The sequence below is a fragment of the Bubalus bubalis genome, chromosome 4 (assembly GCF_019923935.1).
Source record: "Bubalus bubalis isolate 160015118507 breed Murrah chromosome 4, NDDB_SH_1, whole genome shotgun sequence".
Lineage (NCBI taxonomy): Eukaryota > Metazoa > Chordata > Mammalia > Artiodactyla > Bovidae > Bubalus > Bubalus bubalis.
Genome location: NC_059160.1, coordinates 42,589,992 through 42,602,796, shown reverse-complemented (window position 1 = coordinate 42,602,796; position 12,805 = coordinate 42,589,992). Strand labels below are relative to the sequence as shown.

General features: G+C 41.5%; 1 protein-coding gene and 1 long non-coding RNA gene across 5 annotated transcripts in view; both read right to left on the bottom strand.

Annotated features, from left to right (window-relative positions):
• Window positions 1-337: 337 nt before the first annotated feature.
• On the bottom strand, window positions 338-3,258 carry LOC102394029. Of its 3 annotated transcripts, none has more exons than XR_003108734.3 (3): window positions 3,121-3,258; window positions 1,489-2,960; window positions 338-469 (listed from the first exon to the last, which is right to left on the bottom strand). It is a non-coding gene; the product is annotated as an uncharacterized LOC102394029 (long non-coding RNA). The 3 variants fall into 3 exon arrangements; XR_327317.4 differs by lacking the exon at window positions 338-469 and having other exon boundaries at window positions 1,087-1,812; window positions 2,043-2,960; XR_003108733.3 differs by lacking the exon at window positions 338-469 and having other exon boundaries at window positions 1,087-2,960.
• A 2,011-nt stretch (window positions 3,259-5,269) lies between these two features.
• Window positions 5,270-12,805, bottom strand: part of FGD4 (FYVE, RhoGEF and PH domain containing 4) — a 241,934-nt gene continuing 234,398 nt past the window's right edge. The window contains exon 18 of one of the 2 annotated variants that reach the window (XM_044941340.2): window positions 5,270-5,328. In XM_044941340.2, coding sequence (XP_044797275.2) covers window positions 5,291-5,328 — 38 coding nt within the window. In that variant the 3' untranslated portion in view covers window positions 5,270-5,290. Of the gene's footprint in view, window positions 5,329-10,321; window positions 10,509-12,805 lie in introns of those variants that run through there. The other variant, XM_044941339.2, reaches the window with a different exon arrangement.

Here is a 12,805-nt window from a genome sequence, read left to right as displayed (position 1 = left end):
GTACGGATGTGAGAGTTGGACTGTGAAGAAAGCTGAGCGCCAAAGAATTGATGCCTTTGAACTGTGGTGTTGGAGAAGACTCTTGAGAGTCCCTTGGACTGCAAGGAGATCCAACCAGTCCACCCTAAAGGAGATCAGTCCTGGGTGTTCATTGGAAGGACTGATGCTGAAACTGAAACTCCAATACTTTGGCCACCCCATGCGAAGAGCTGATTCATTGGAAAAGACCCTGATGCTGGGAAGGATGGGGGCAGGAGGAGAAGGGGACGACGGAGGATGAGATGGCTGGATGGCATCACCGACTCGACAGACATGAGTTTGGGTAAACTCCAGGAGTTGGTGATGGACAGGGAGGCCTGGCGTGCTGCGATTCATGGGGCTGCAAAGAGTCGGACATGACTGAGCAACTGGACTGAACTGAACTGAACCCAGGATGAGTGAGGTAAGCTTCGGATCCTCAGTTTACTCTCTATAAAATACACAAAAAATAGTTGTGAGATTTAAAACTAAATAATGTATATGAAGCTCTTACTAGGGTATCTTTTTCCTAAAATGTGCTCAGTAATAATAGTACCCATTACTGTCAAGTGAGGCCTTTGATATGGGCTTAAAACCTGCTTCTGCCATTCCTTAGATATATGTCTCTGAGGAGCTGTCTTGAAGTTTCTGAGTCTTAGTTTCCTCATCCCACCTTACTGGACTGTGAGGATGAAACAGATCCTTAGTATCATCTCCAAAAAATGGTAGATACAAGCACTTAGCACTGTGTCCAGGTCTTTGAGTGGAAACACATCAGCTGCTTTCCTCATCGGTTAACTTCTCTTTTTCCTTTCCAGTTCTTCACTGCATAGATGAGGTGTATTTAAACTAGTGCAGGCGTGTTGAAGATAGACTTTTAAAGTCAGAATCTCTGCTCCGTTTTTTCACTGTTAATTTTATTTTTTTTTTTCACTGTTAAAGTCCTTTCTATGGGCTAGTTTTACCCTACAACTCACAAGAAATGTAACACTGTGTAATGAATAGTGATAAAGCATATTCAGATCAGAATATTAATCATTTAAGCAAAACAAACCCATAGAGGACTTCTTTCTTCAAAGTATATATAGTTTCATCAAATTAATTTATCAAATAACAATTAACACAAGTTCTAGTTCTCTGTTGAATTTACAAGTTCAATAGAAATATGAATCATAATGGCATATTGTGGGGATGGGCAGTGGTTACTGGAGACTCTGAATCATAGTCCAGAGGAAAGGCAACACTGAGAAATATCCTAAGAAGATGTTAAGCTAGAGAAACAGTTTCTGAGAGAAAAAGCTTTGCAATCACAGTCCAAGGCCATTTAAGGACAGTAATTCTCAAACTCTGAAGAACACAGATCATGCCCCAACCCAGGTGTTTAGACTATTCTTATCTCTCCATGGGTTCCCAGATCTCATAAGTGAGATAAGGAGTCACTTAACTCAACAAAACTTGCTAAAGACTCACCAACTACAGACTGAGAACATAGGGAAATTGCTTGAGGCCCAGGAAGCATTCTGGTTAGATGCAGTCATCTTTCCATTTGAATCTGAGAGAAGTAGAGAATTGCACAGGGGAACAAAAGAAAAGAGAGGGTTGTAGGAAAGGGTTGTAGGGCTTCAACTGTGGCACCACTGACATCGCGGTTTGAAGAACTCTTTGCTGTGGGGCACGGTCTTGTACACTGTAGGATATAGAGCGGCAGCCCTGGACTCCATGGTATATGCCAGTAGCACGATGTCCCTCCCAGCTGTGACAACCAAAAATGTCTCCAGACTCTGCCAAATGTTCCTGGGGATGGAGGAGAAAGGAGATAGAAAACCAGGTTGAGAACCACTGTTCTGGAGTATGTGGAGGCAAGGAACAGGGATATACCCTAGTCACCCCCCAGTTTCCTTTTTCCTTTACAAATATTTAGCTCCTTTAGAAAGGCTTTTTATGGCTATCTTAATTCTCTTCTCTCTTCCTGGATAGCTATTTCTGTTTTCATTCTAGTCACCCCAGGACAGGCTGAGACTTACCTCAGAGACCCTTAGTGAAGTCCTGGGCAACTGGGAGGAGAGCAGGAGAGCATGAGGTCAAGACAACAGGCCAGAGACCGAGGTCTCCTCTCGACAGGGCTTGTGGTATCTGGCCTGAGTGCAGCACTGAAGACGAACGTTATTCCCTCAGTTTTGACTGTTACAGTGGTTCATAAATGTAGGGTGGGTAGGTACAGGATGAATGGGAAGAATCAGAGTCACTGGGAGAAAATGACACATCTTTATCCATCTGCCAGCATATAGCCCCAGGCAGGTCAAAACTGCAGCAAGGCGTGGCGTAGGTATGCATGTTTTCAACTCCAATGTACAGTTAGTGTAAGGTGTTACTTACTCTCAGTCTCTTCTTCCAGTGGAACCACCTAAGAAGTTTTCTATGATATCTAGCCTATTGAGGAGTAACTCTCAATAACAAGTTAGAGACGTGCCTGGAAGCATTATTTGAACTAGTGAAAAATGATGAAAACACTAATTTGAAAGCATAAGCATTTTGATGTTCATTGCAGTATTATTTACGATAGCCAGAATATGGAAGGCGCCTAAGTGCCCACTGATAGATGAGTGGGTAAAGAAGATATTATAAAGATAATAGAATATTAGTCATAAAAAAGAATATAGCAAGCCCTTACATATGAATTAGTTCTATTCTGAGAGCACATTAGTGAGTCCAATTTGTTAAGTCTGACAAAGTAGCCTAGGTACCCAACACAATCTGCTATATGTATTGTACTGTAATAGCTTTATAATGCTTTTCACACAAATAATACATAAAAACCGACAAGAAAAGTATAGGAAACACTTCTAAGCTTACAGTACAGTACCTTGAAAAGTACAGGAGTACAGCGCAACAGCTGTCATCCAGGGGCTGGCGTTGAATGAACAGGCAAGAAGTGCTGCTGACTGGAGGAGGGAGAGAAGGTGGGAGATGGTAGAGCAGAATGGTTGTCAGCAACAGGAGACAAAGGGCCAGCTGCAATTTCACTCACACCTGACCCTGATGGAATGCACATTCACATCTTTCAAAGTTTTCAACTTGAACGTTCATATGTAGGGGACTTACTGTAAAATCTTGCCATTTTCAACAGCGTGGAAGGACCTAGAGGGTAATGTTGTTGTTCAGTTTCCCAGTTATGTCCAACTCTTTGCGACCCCATGGACTGCAAGACGTCAGGCTTTCCTGGTGCTGCAGAGGGTAATATGCTAAGTGAAGTAAGTCAGACACAGAAAGAGGAATACAAATACAAACTATCAGTTCAGTTCAGTTCAGTCGCTCAGTTGTGTCCGACATTTTGCAACCCGATGAATCGCAGCACGCCAGGCCTCCCTGTCCATCACCATCTCCCGGAGTTCACTCAAACTCACGTCCGATGAGTCGGTGATGCAATCCAGCCATCTCATCCTCTGTCGTCCCTTTTTCTCCTGCCCCCAATCCCTCCCAGCATCCGAATCTTTTCCAATGAGTCAACTCTTTGCATGAGGTGGCCAAAGTCCTGGAGTTTCAGCTTTAGCATCATTCCTTCTAAAGATCATGGCATCTGGTCCCATCATTTCATGGGAAATAAGTTGGGGAAACACTGGAAACAGTGTCAGACTTTTTTTGGGCTCCAAAATCACTGCATATGGTGACTGCAGCCATGAAATTAAAAGACGCTTACTCCTTGGAAGAAAAGTTATGACCAACCTAGATAGCATATTCAAAAGCAGAGACATTACTTTGCCAACAAAGGTCCATCTAGTCAAGGCTATGCTTTTTCCAGCGATCATGTATGGATGCGAGAGTTGGACTGTGAAGAAAGCTGAGTGCCAAAGAATTGATGCTTTAGAACTGTGGTGTTGGAGAAGACTCTTGAGAGTCCCTTGAACTGGAAGGAGATCCAACCAGTCTATTCTAAAGGAGATCAGCCCTGGGTGTTCTTTGGAAGGAATGATACTAAAGCTGATGATTTCACTTATATGTGGAATCTAAAAAAAAAAACAAATGAATAAACATAACTACACAGAAATAGTCATAGATACAGGGACTAAACAGATGGTTGCCAGAGGGGAGGGGTTGAGGGAAGAAAGAAGTAGGTGAGGGAGATTGAGAGGTACAAACTTTCAGTTACAAAATAAATGAGTCATAGGTATTAATTATACAATGTGGGGAATATAACCAATAATTATGAATTAACAGTCTCTTCATATGGTAACAATTGCAACTAGACTTATCATGATGATCATTTTGAAATATATATAAATATTGAATCACTATGCTTCCCTGGTGGCTTAGAGGGTAAAGCGTCTGCCTGCAATGCAGGAGACCTGGGTTTGATCCCTGGGCCAGGAAGATCCCCTGGAGAAGGAAATGGCAACCCACTCCAGTACTCTTGCCTGGAAAATCCCATGGACAGAGAAGCCTGGTAGACTACAGTCCATGGGATCGCAAAGAGCTGGACACGACTGAGCGACTTCACTTCACTTTCACATGCATTATACCAGGAGCTAACATAGTTTTGTAGTTCAATTATATTTCAAAAACAAAGAAACAAACTTATAGAAAGAGATCAGATTTGTGGTCGTCAACAAACGTCCGTCTTATCAAAGCTATGGGTTTTCCAGTAGTCATGTATGGATGTGAGAGTTGGACTATAAAGAAAGCTGAGCTTAGAAGAATTGATGCTTTTGAACTGTGGGGTTGGAGAAGACTCTTGAGAGTCCCTTGGACTGCAAGGAGATCCAACCAGTCCATCCTAAAGGAGATCAGTCCTGGGTGTTCATTGGAAGGACTGATGTTGAAGCTGAAACTCCAATACTTTGGCCACCTCATGCGAAGAGCTGACTCATCTGAAAAGACCCCAATGCTGGGAAAGATTGAAGGCAGGAGGAGAAGGGGATGACAGAGGATGAGATGGTTGGATGGCATCACTGACTTAATGGACATGAATTTGGGTAAACTCTGGGGGTTGGTGATGGACAGGGAAGCCTGGCGTGCTGCGGTTCATGGGGTCGCAAAGAGTTGGACACGACTGGAGCAACTGAACTGAAGTGGGGTTGGGGAGAAGGGGAATCGAAGTAAGGTAGTCAAAATGTACAAACTTTCAATTGCAAGATAAATAAGTACTAGGGATGTAACATACAATATAAGTAACACTGCTCTATGTCATATATGAAAGCTGTTAAGAGAGTAAATCCTAAGATTTCTCACTGCAAGAAAAAAATGGTTTTATACTTCTTTAATTTTGAGATGATGTTCAGTAAACTTCCAGTCCAGCATTTCTCATGATGTACTCTGCATATAAGTGAAAGTGGAGAGTGAAAAAGTTGGCTTAAAGCTCAACATTCAGAAAACGAAGATCATAGCATCCGGCCCCATCACTTCATGGGAAATAGATGGGGAAACAGTGGAAACAGTGTCAGACTGTATTTTTCTGGGCTCCAAAATCATTGCAGATGGTGATTGCAGCCATGAAATTAAAAGACGCTTACTCCTTGGAAGGAAAGTTATGACCAACCTAGATAGCATATTCAAAAGCAGAGACATTACTTTGTCAACAAAGGTCCATCTAGTCAAGGCTATGGTTTTTCCTGTGGTCATGTATGGATGTGAGAGTTGGACTGTGAAGAAGGCTGAGCATCGAAGAATTGATGCTTTTGAACTGTGGTGTTGGAGAAGACTCTTGCGAGTCCCTTGGACTGCAAGGAGATCCAACCAGTCTATCCTAAAGGAGATCAGCCCTGGGATTTCTTTGGAAGGAATGATGCTAAAGCTGAAACTCCAGTACTTTGGCCACTTCATGCGAAGAGTTGACTCATTGGAAAAGACTCTGATGCTGGGAGGGATTGGGGGCAAGAGGAGAAGGGGACGACAGAGGATGAGATGGCTGGATGGCATCACTGACTTGATGGACGTGAGTCTCAGTGAACTCTGGGAGTTGGTGATGGACAGGGAGGCCTGGCGTGCTGCGATTCATGGGGTCACAAAGAGTCGGACACAACTGAGCGACTGATCTGATCTGATCTGATCAGTAAATTTATTGTGGTAATTAGTTCCTGACTCATGTGTTAAATCATTATTCTGTACACCTTAAACTTATACAGTGCTGCATGTCAATTATCTCTCAATAAAAGTAGAAGAAAAGAACAATAGATAAAACCATTGAGATTTTTTAAACCTGTTAGAGATAAATGTAAACAACCTTTTATAATAATGAATTAGAAACTGAGAGGGAAAAGTGACTTTTATTAAATACAGGATACCAAAAGAAGAAAATAAAAGAAAAAATATGGGATATCAAAAGTAAATTTAAAACAATGAGAAACTGGAAAAAAATGGGAAAAACAAACTATAAGTATTTGGGAGCATTAAAAAATAAACTAGTGCAAAATGGGAAATTTTCAAAATGGGAAAATCAGGGTAGATTTTCTAAATAAATTTGTGGGGGAGAATAAATGAAATAATCCATGTAAAGATCCTAGAATAGTGTGTAGTAAACCCTCAAATGTTGACCATAACTATTAAAAACTTAATAGTTATGCTTAGAATATGATGTTAAATGAAACTAATAAGATCTAAGACTACAAACAATAGATCCCTATTTCATGAAAAGACACCCATAATTTGGGGATCAAGACTGAGCTGTGATAGTCTATCCCTTGGACTCAGTGTAGACATATTTGAGAAATTATTCTGTTATTTTTAAGGGAAGGAGAATAAGGGGACAGGGTTGAGGGGACAAAGGTGACTGGGAGAACCACAAGGCAGCTGCACCGTCACCTGCTCTTCCCAGCAGAGCTGGGTTGAGGGGTGGGCCAGCAGGGGAGCTGTCCATGCTGCCGCTGCAGGGGCTGCCATTGTAGTGAGCACTGTCGCGGTAGAAAATAGTGATATGGAGAAAATCGTATTTACGAAAACTCTTCTTACAAACAGAATGTGGTTAAAATCACTTGTCATAGCTTGAAACCCCCAGGGGCACACTTGAGCAGTGGTCTCTAAGCCGCTTTTTAGAGAAACTGGGTCCGGTTGATTTCATCTTTTTACTTTGTGAATAGTAAGTGTATACAACTCTCTTGCCCAAACTGAAGAACTGAGAATACAATAGAAGAACTTCCCCCAAGTCTTAATACTTGGCTATTCCTTTTCTGAATAAATATTAAACAAGTATTTCAGTAGCAATAGTTCTGGGGATTCCCTGGTGGCTCAGACGGTAAAGAAGCTGCCAGGGATGTGGGAGACCCAGGTTTGATTCCTGGGTCAGGAAGACCCCCTGGAGAAGGGAATGGCTACCCACTCCAGTATTCTTGCCTGGAGAATCCCATAGACAGAGGAGCCTGATGGGCTACAGTCTACAGGGTTGCAAAGAGTCAGACACAACTGAACACTAATTTTAAGAGGTACCAAATTATTACTGTATTTGGGAACCTGTGTATCCCATTGTCGGAGTAGGCAATGGCACCCCACTCCAGTACTCTTGCCTGGAAAATCCCATGGACGGAGGAGCCTGGTGGGCTGCAGTCCATGGGGTGGAGAAGAGTCGGACACAACTGAGCGACTTCACTTTCACTTTTCACTTTCATGCATTGGAGAAGGAAATGGCAAGCCACGCCAGTGTTCTTGCCTGGAGAATCCCAGGGACGGGGGAGCCTGGTAGGTCTATGGGGTTGCACAGAGTCGGACACGACTGAAGCGACTTAGCAGCAGCAGCACCAGCAGTATCCCATTGGACCCTCATCCTTGGCCTCCTTCAGGGCCATAAAAGGCAGATGTTGGCAGAAGTTGGAAGAAATTTCCCTTGTTATATGCTGGTTATGTTGACCAAGGAATCTTTTGAATACTAAGATCTGCAGCATACGTCATATAATTGGAGCTCAGGTGACAAACCAATGCAAAGCGCAGGGGCTGGGGATCCTCTCTTCTGGGTGGAGCCCAGTTTAACCCCCAGCTAATGCCCTGTGGGTGAGAGGAAGTTTGAGTCTGCCCTGTTGCCACTACTATTGGTAAATGATGGTAGGTGGGCTGGTAGCACATTCTTTGGTGAATGTTGGTACTTCCTTAATAATGACACTTTTCATAACTTCTATATTTAGACTTTAGAAAAACTGGAAAATACAGGGAAGGAGAGTTAAGAAAAAAAAGCACCCAGTATTTCACCATTTTTCAACTTCATTGGACTTTGCTTTGGCAGCTTGATTTTCTGCTCATATGGTTTCATAGTTTCCTTGCCTTGGGTTCTGAATCCTGAAATGTATAACTTGTTCTACTGCACTTTTTCTACTGTTTTCTGAAACTCAGGTCCTCTGTGAAATTTAGGATTTTTAAAATAAATGATGCAGCTATTTATACCTCTATAAGAACACCAAATTCATGAAGGAGCTCTGGAACTTGGAAAAGTCAGAGATATTCTCAGCTTGCTATCTCTTTATTCTGACACAATTTTTTCCTACTCAAATTCCATTAGCCTTTCTTGGATTCCTTAAATAAACTAATATTACTAAATATTAAACAACCAGGAACATAGTCCCTTATTTGAAACAATGTGTAATTTTATAACATTTTAGATACTTCTTTGTTCATGTTTCCACTTTGGTTAAAATAGGATGCTTCTGTTTTTACTTCATTTTATAAATCTTATATTAGGTTGAATCATAGATGACAAGTGTCAGAAATTTACCTTGTGAATGTTGACATATATATATTTTGTGACAATATGACTAATATATTTTAAAATATTCAGAGTATTTTGTTTACAAAGAACATACTTTCTGATTTAGAGGCATGATAAAATATAAGGAGAGTTATTTGTATGCTAAGAGAAATTTAAAATGAAACCAACCGTCAGCATATTCAAAGTAATCCTAGACTTTAAATATTGATACAATAAGCAACTAGCATATAGGAAACACTCAATATTTATGTTCAACTGTCCCAGATTTTGCTATATGGAGCCTCTTCAAGCTAACTTATGGGTCTTTTGACATGTTCACATCATTCTTTGAATACTTTTTCACTTTTTTTAAGTGAGAGAGTCACTCAGTCATGTCCGACTCTTTGCAACTCCATGGACTGTAGCTGACTGAGCCACCAGGGAAGCCCAAAAATACTGGAGTGCAGTCCCTTCTCCAGCAGATCTTCCTGACCCAGGAACTGAATCAGGGTCGCCTGCATTGCAGGCGGATTCTTTACCAGCTGAGCTACCAGGGAAACCCCTTCACTTTTTGTCACAGTATGATATTCCAGGCTTATCTTGAATTTTCTCTGCTATACCCCTAGAATCAGCCAGTTTTTCAAGCAGCTCTGGTTCCTTTAGTGGAAATGGTATTTAGAAACCAACATAGGTATACACATTGCTACTGGGGTATTATTGCTTCTTGACCCTCACAGCATGAGTGCACACACAAATATACATATGTACACACATCTATATATGTATTATATTTATACCCAGTTAGCTAAATAACTATAAAATTATGTGTTTATATTGATACCTGTGGGAGAAGGCAATGGCATCCCACTCCAGTACTCGTGCCTGGAAAATCCCATGGACGGAGGAGCCTGGAAGGCTGCAGTCCATTCATGGAGTCGCTGGGAGTCGGACACGACTGAGCAGCTTCCCTTTCACTTTTCACTTTCATGCATTGGAGAAGGAAATGGCAACCCACTCCAGTGTTCTTGCCTGGAGAATCCCAGGGACGGGGGAGCCTGGTGGGCTGCCGTCTATGGGGTCACACAGAGTCGGACACAACTGAAGCGACTTAGCAGCAGTAGCAGTATTGATACCTGTAATTCTAGTCCAACAACACAAATTTATCACATTCCCCCTTTCCCATATTGTAACTGCCTTCTCTTGTCAGTGAGAAATTTGGCTCCCATTACATTCAACATGCTAATTTGCTCAGCTCTAGAACTCATAGACTTTGAAATGTTGTCATACCACTGGATAAAACAAACCAATGACCTAGAATTCATTACCTCTATAAGATTCTATTTGCCTTTAGTCTAAGCATGTATTATCAACATACTGCATTCAAAAGTGTGCATTAGGGATTTCCCTGGTGGTCCAGTGAGAATCCGCCTGCCAACGCAGGGTCATGGGTTCGATCTTTGGTCTGAGAAGATTCCACATGCTGCGGGGCAGGTCAGCCCACGCACCACAGCTACTGAGCTTGAGTGCTGCAACTACTGAAGCCTGTGTGCTCCAGAGCCTATTCTCTGCAACAAGAGAATCCACTGCAGTGAGAAGCCTGCACAGTAAAACTGTGAGAAAGAAAGTCCGTGAGCAGCAACAAACACCCTAGATGAATACACTGCAGCCAAAAAAATGCATAAATACTTACCTTTTTTTAAAATGTGCATTAATTCTTCTAATTTTTGTCTAGAGTGGTTGTTATTCACTTGGCATTTTTTTGACAACTGATATGTTCATTGGTATTTATGTTCCATTTCAGTTTTTTCATCATTTTTTATCATGGGTGCTTGTGTACATAAAACATCAAGAGAGTTCAAAAGTCAAAACTCAACAAAAACGGTTTACTCAGAAAAGCATCAAGACTTAAGAAAATAATTTCTCTATATTTCCTTCCCTTCTATTTAAAACTGTGAGCCTGTGCCTCCCCGTAGTCTGTGCCTGCCTGTTTTCCACTCCCCAAGGACACACACATCTTAATGGAAAACTACAAGATGATCTTTAGGATGTGGCATGTTTCTCCCAGCTTTGAACATGATTCCATATAGAAAAATACTCGTTTCAGTTATTACCTTTGTTCAGTGTATGATAACCATATATGTAAGCAATCTAAAAATATGGTTTCCTGTGAAAACACCATGACTATGTGGTAACATCTTACTCTATAAAAGCAGTTTCCTTTATTGAGACAAAGCAACCTGGCTCTGTATTTATAAATACAAGACCAAAACAAAACATGGATCATTTCCTCTGTAAGAGATTGACTCCAGACTAGGAGCTCATTATCCAAACCCTCTGGCAGGTCCTCTGGAGCCCCACTTCCTTGGGACATGCATCTTTCACCACTTCTGGCTCCTTCTGGAACCGTGACCAGCTGCCTTTAATTTCCTCACAGACTAGATGTTGCGGTGATGGTGATGAGAGCAAGTTGAGACTGACTTTTTTTATAGCAAGACTCCATCTGCAAAGGCTGACTAAGATTTTCATTATTATATTTTGAAGTCCTTGACTCTGTTTTAAACAATCAGGAATTTGGCTTTGTTACTAAAACAATTTAACTATATAAAATGTTGCTTTCTTTTCCTCTCATTCCCTGTTCCAAAGTTTTGTGTTCACAACAATTTGATACTTTGGAAGTACATTTCTGTTCATTTTTAATTTTCATAGCCTAGCTTTTGTATCCAGTTTTTATTGAAAGTCTACAAAGTGCCAAGTAACTCCTAGTACTGGGGATTGAGGGCATCAGTGATTAAAACAGATAAAAATCCTTACTTTCAAGGAGCTTATGTTCTAGTAGATAAAGAACATAGAAAACAAAAAACCTAACAGCTAATTATCTAGTTTGTTACAAGATGCCAAGTGCTATAAGGAAAAAATAGGTCAGGTTGAGGAATGAGAGTGTTATGTTGGAACTGAGGTTGTGGTGATGAGATCTGAGCAGACTCTAAACTGGAAAAGGTGCTCATGCAGACATCTGGGAAAGGAGCACTGCAGGGAAGAAGGAACAGGGTCGATGTTCTAAGGCTGAAGTGTACTTGGCTTGCTTAAAGAAAAGTAAAATGTATGGGGTGGTGTAGTGAAGAAGGCAACGGCACCCCACTCCAGTACTCTTGCCTGGAAAATCCCATGGAAGGAGCAGCCTCATAGACTGCAGTCCATGAGGTCGCTAAGAGTCGGACATAACTGACGGTCTTCACTTTCACTTTCCACTTTGATGCATTGGAGAAGGAAATGGCAAGCTACTCCAGTGTTCTTGCCTGGAGAATCCCACGGACGGGGGAGCCTGGTGGGCTGCCGTCTATGGGGTCGCACAGAGTCGGACATGACTGAAGCGACTTAGCAGCAGCAGCAGTGGGGAAACATAAAAACTTATGAGGCCAAAGGACTTTGGCTTTTATTCTAAGGGAGATGGGAGTCCCTGGAGGGATTGGGGTACAGAAGCCACGTAATTTGATTTGTGTTTTAACAGACTCCTCTGGCTGCCTTTTTAATAGTGGAGGGGTGGAGGGAGAGCTGGAAGACTTGAGACTAATTAGAAAGCTACTGAAATAATGTAGCAAGAGACAATGATGGTTTAGGCCAGAATGGTAGCAGTGGGAATTGGTAAAAAAGAATCTGAAAAATTCTTGGAATATTTTAAAGGTAAGCTAATCTAAATTCCTGATTATTGGATGTGTATTCTGAGAAAGAGAGGAGTCAAAGATGAAAGTTTTTGGCTTAAGAAAGTTGAAAACCAGAGTTGCAATTAATGGAGATGGAGAAAATTATGGATAAAGTAGGTTTTATCAAGGGAGATACATTTTTCAGCCTGATTGGAGTATATTCAGGGAAGAATGGGAAGAGAAGAATTGGAAACAAGTATAGACAACTCAACTATTGCTCCAAAATGGAAGGAAAAATGGGTGGTAGGTGGCAGGGGAAGTGTAGTGAAGAGGTTTATTTAGGTTGGGAAATACTGTAACCTATATGTTTGCTGGTAGATTCAGTTAAGAAGGAAAGTTGATATTGTATGAGGAAAAGATAATGGTTGGAACAGCATTCTTGAGAAGGTGAGTGGGGACAGGATACAGTGTAAACTAGAAATCA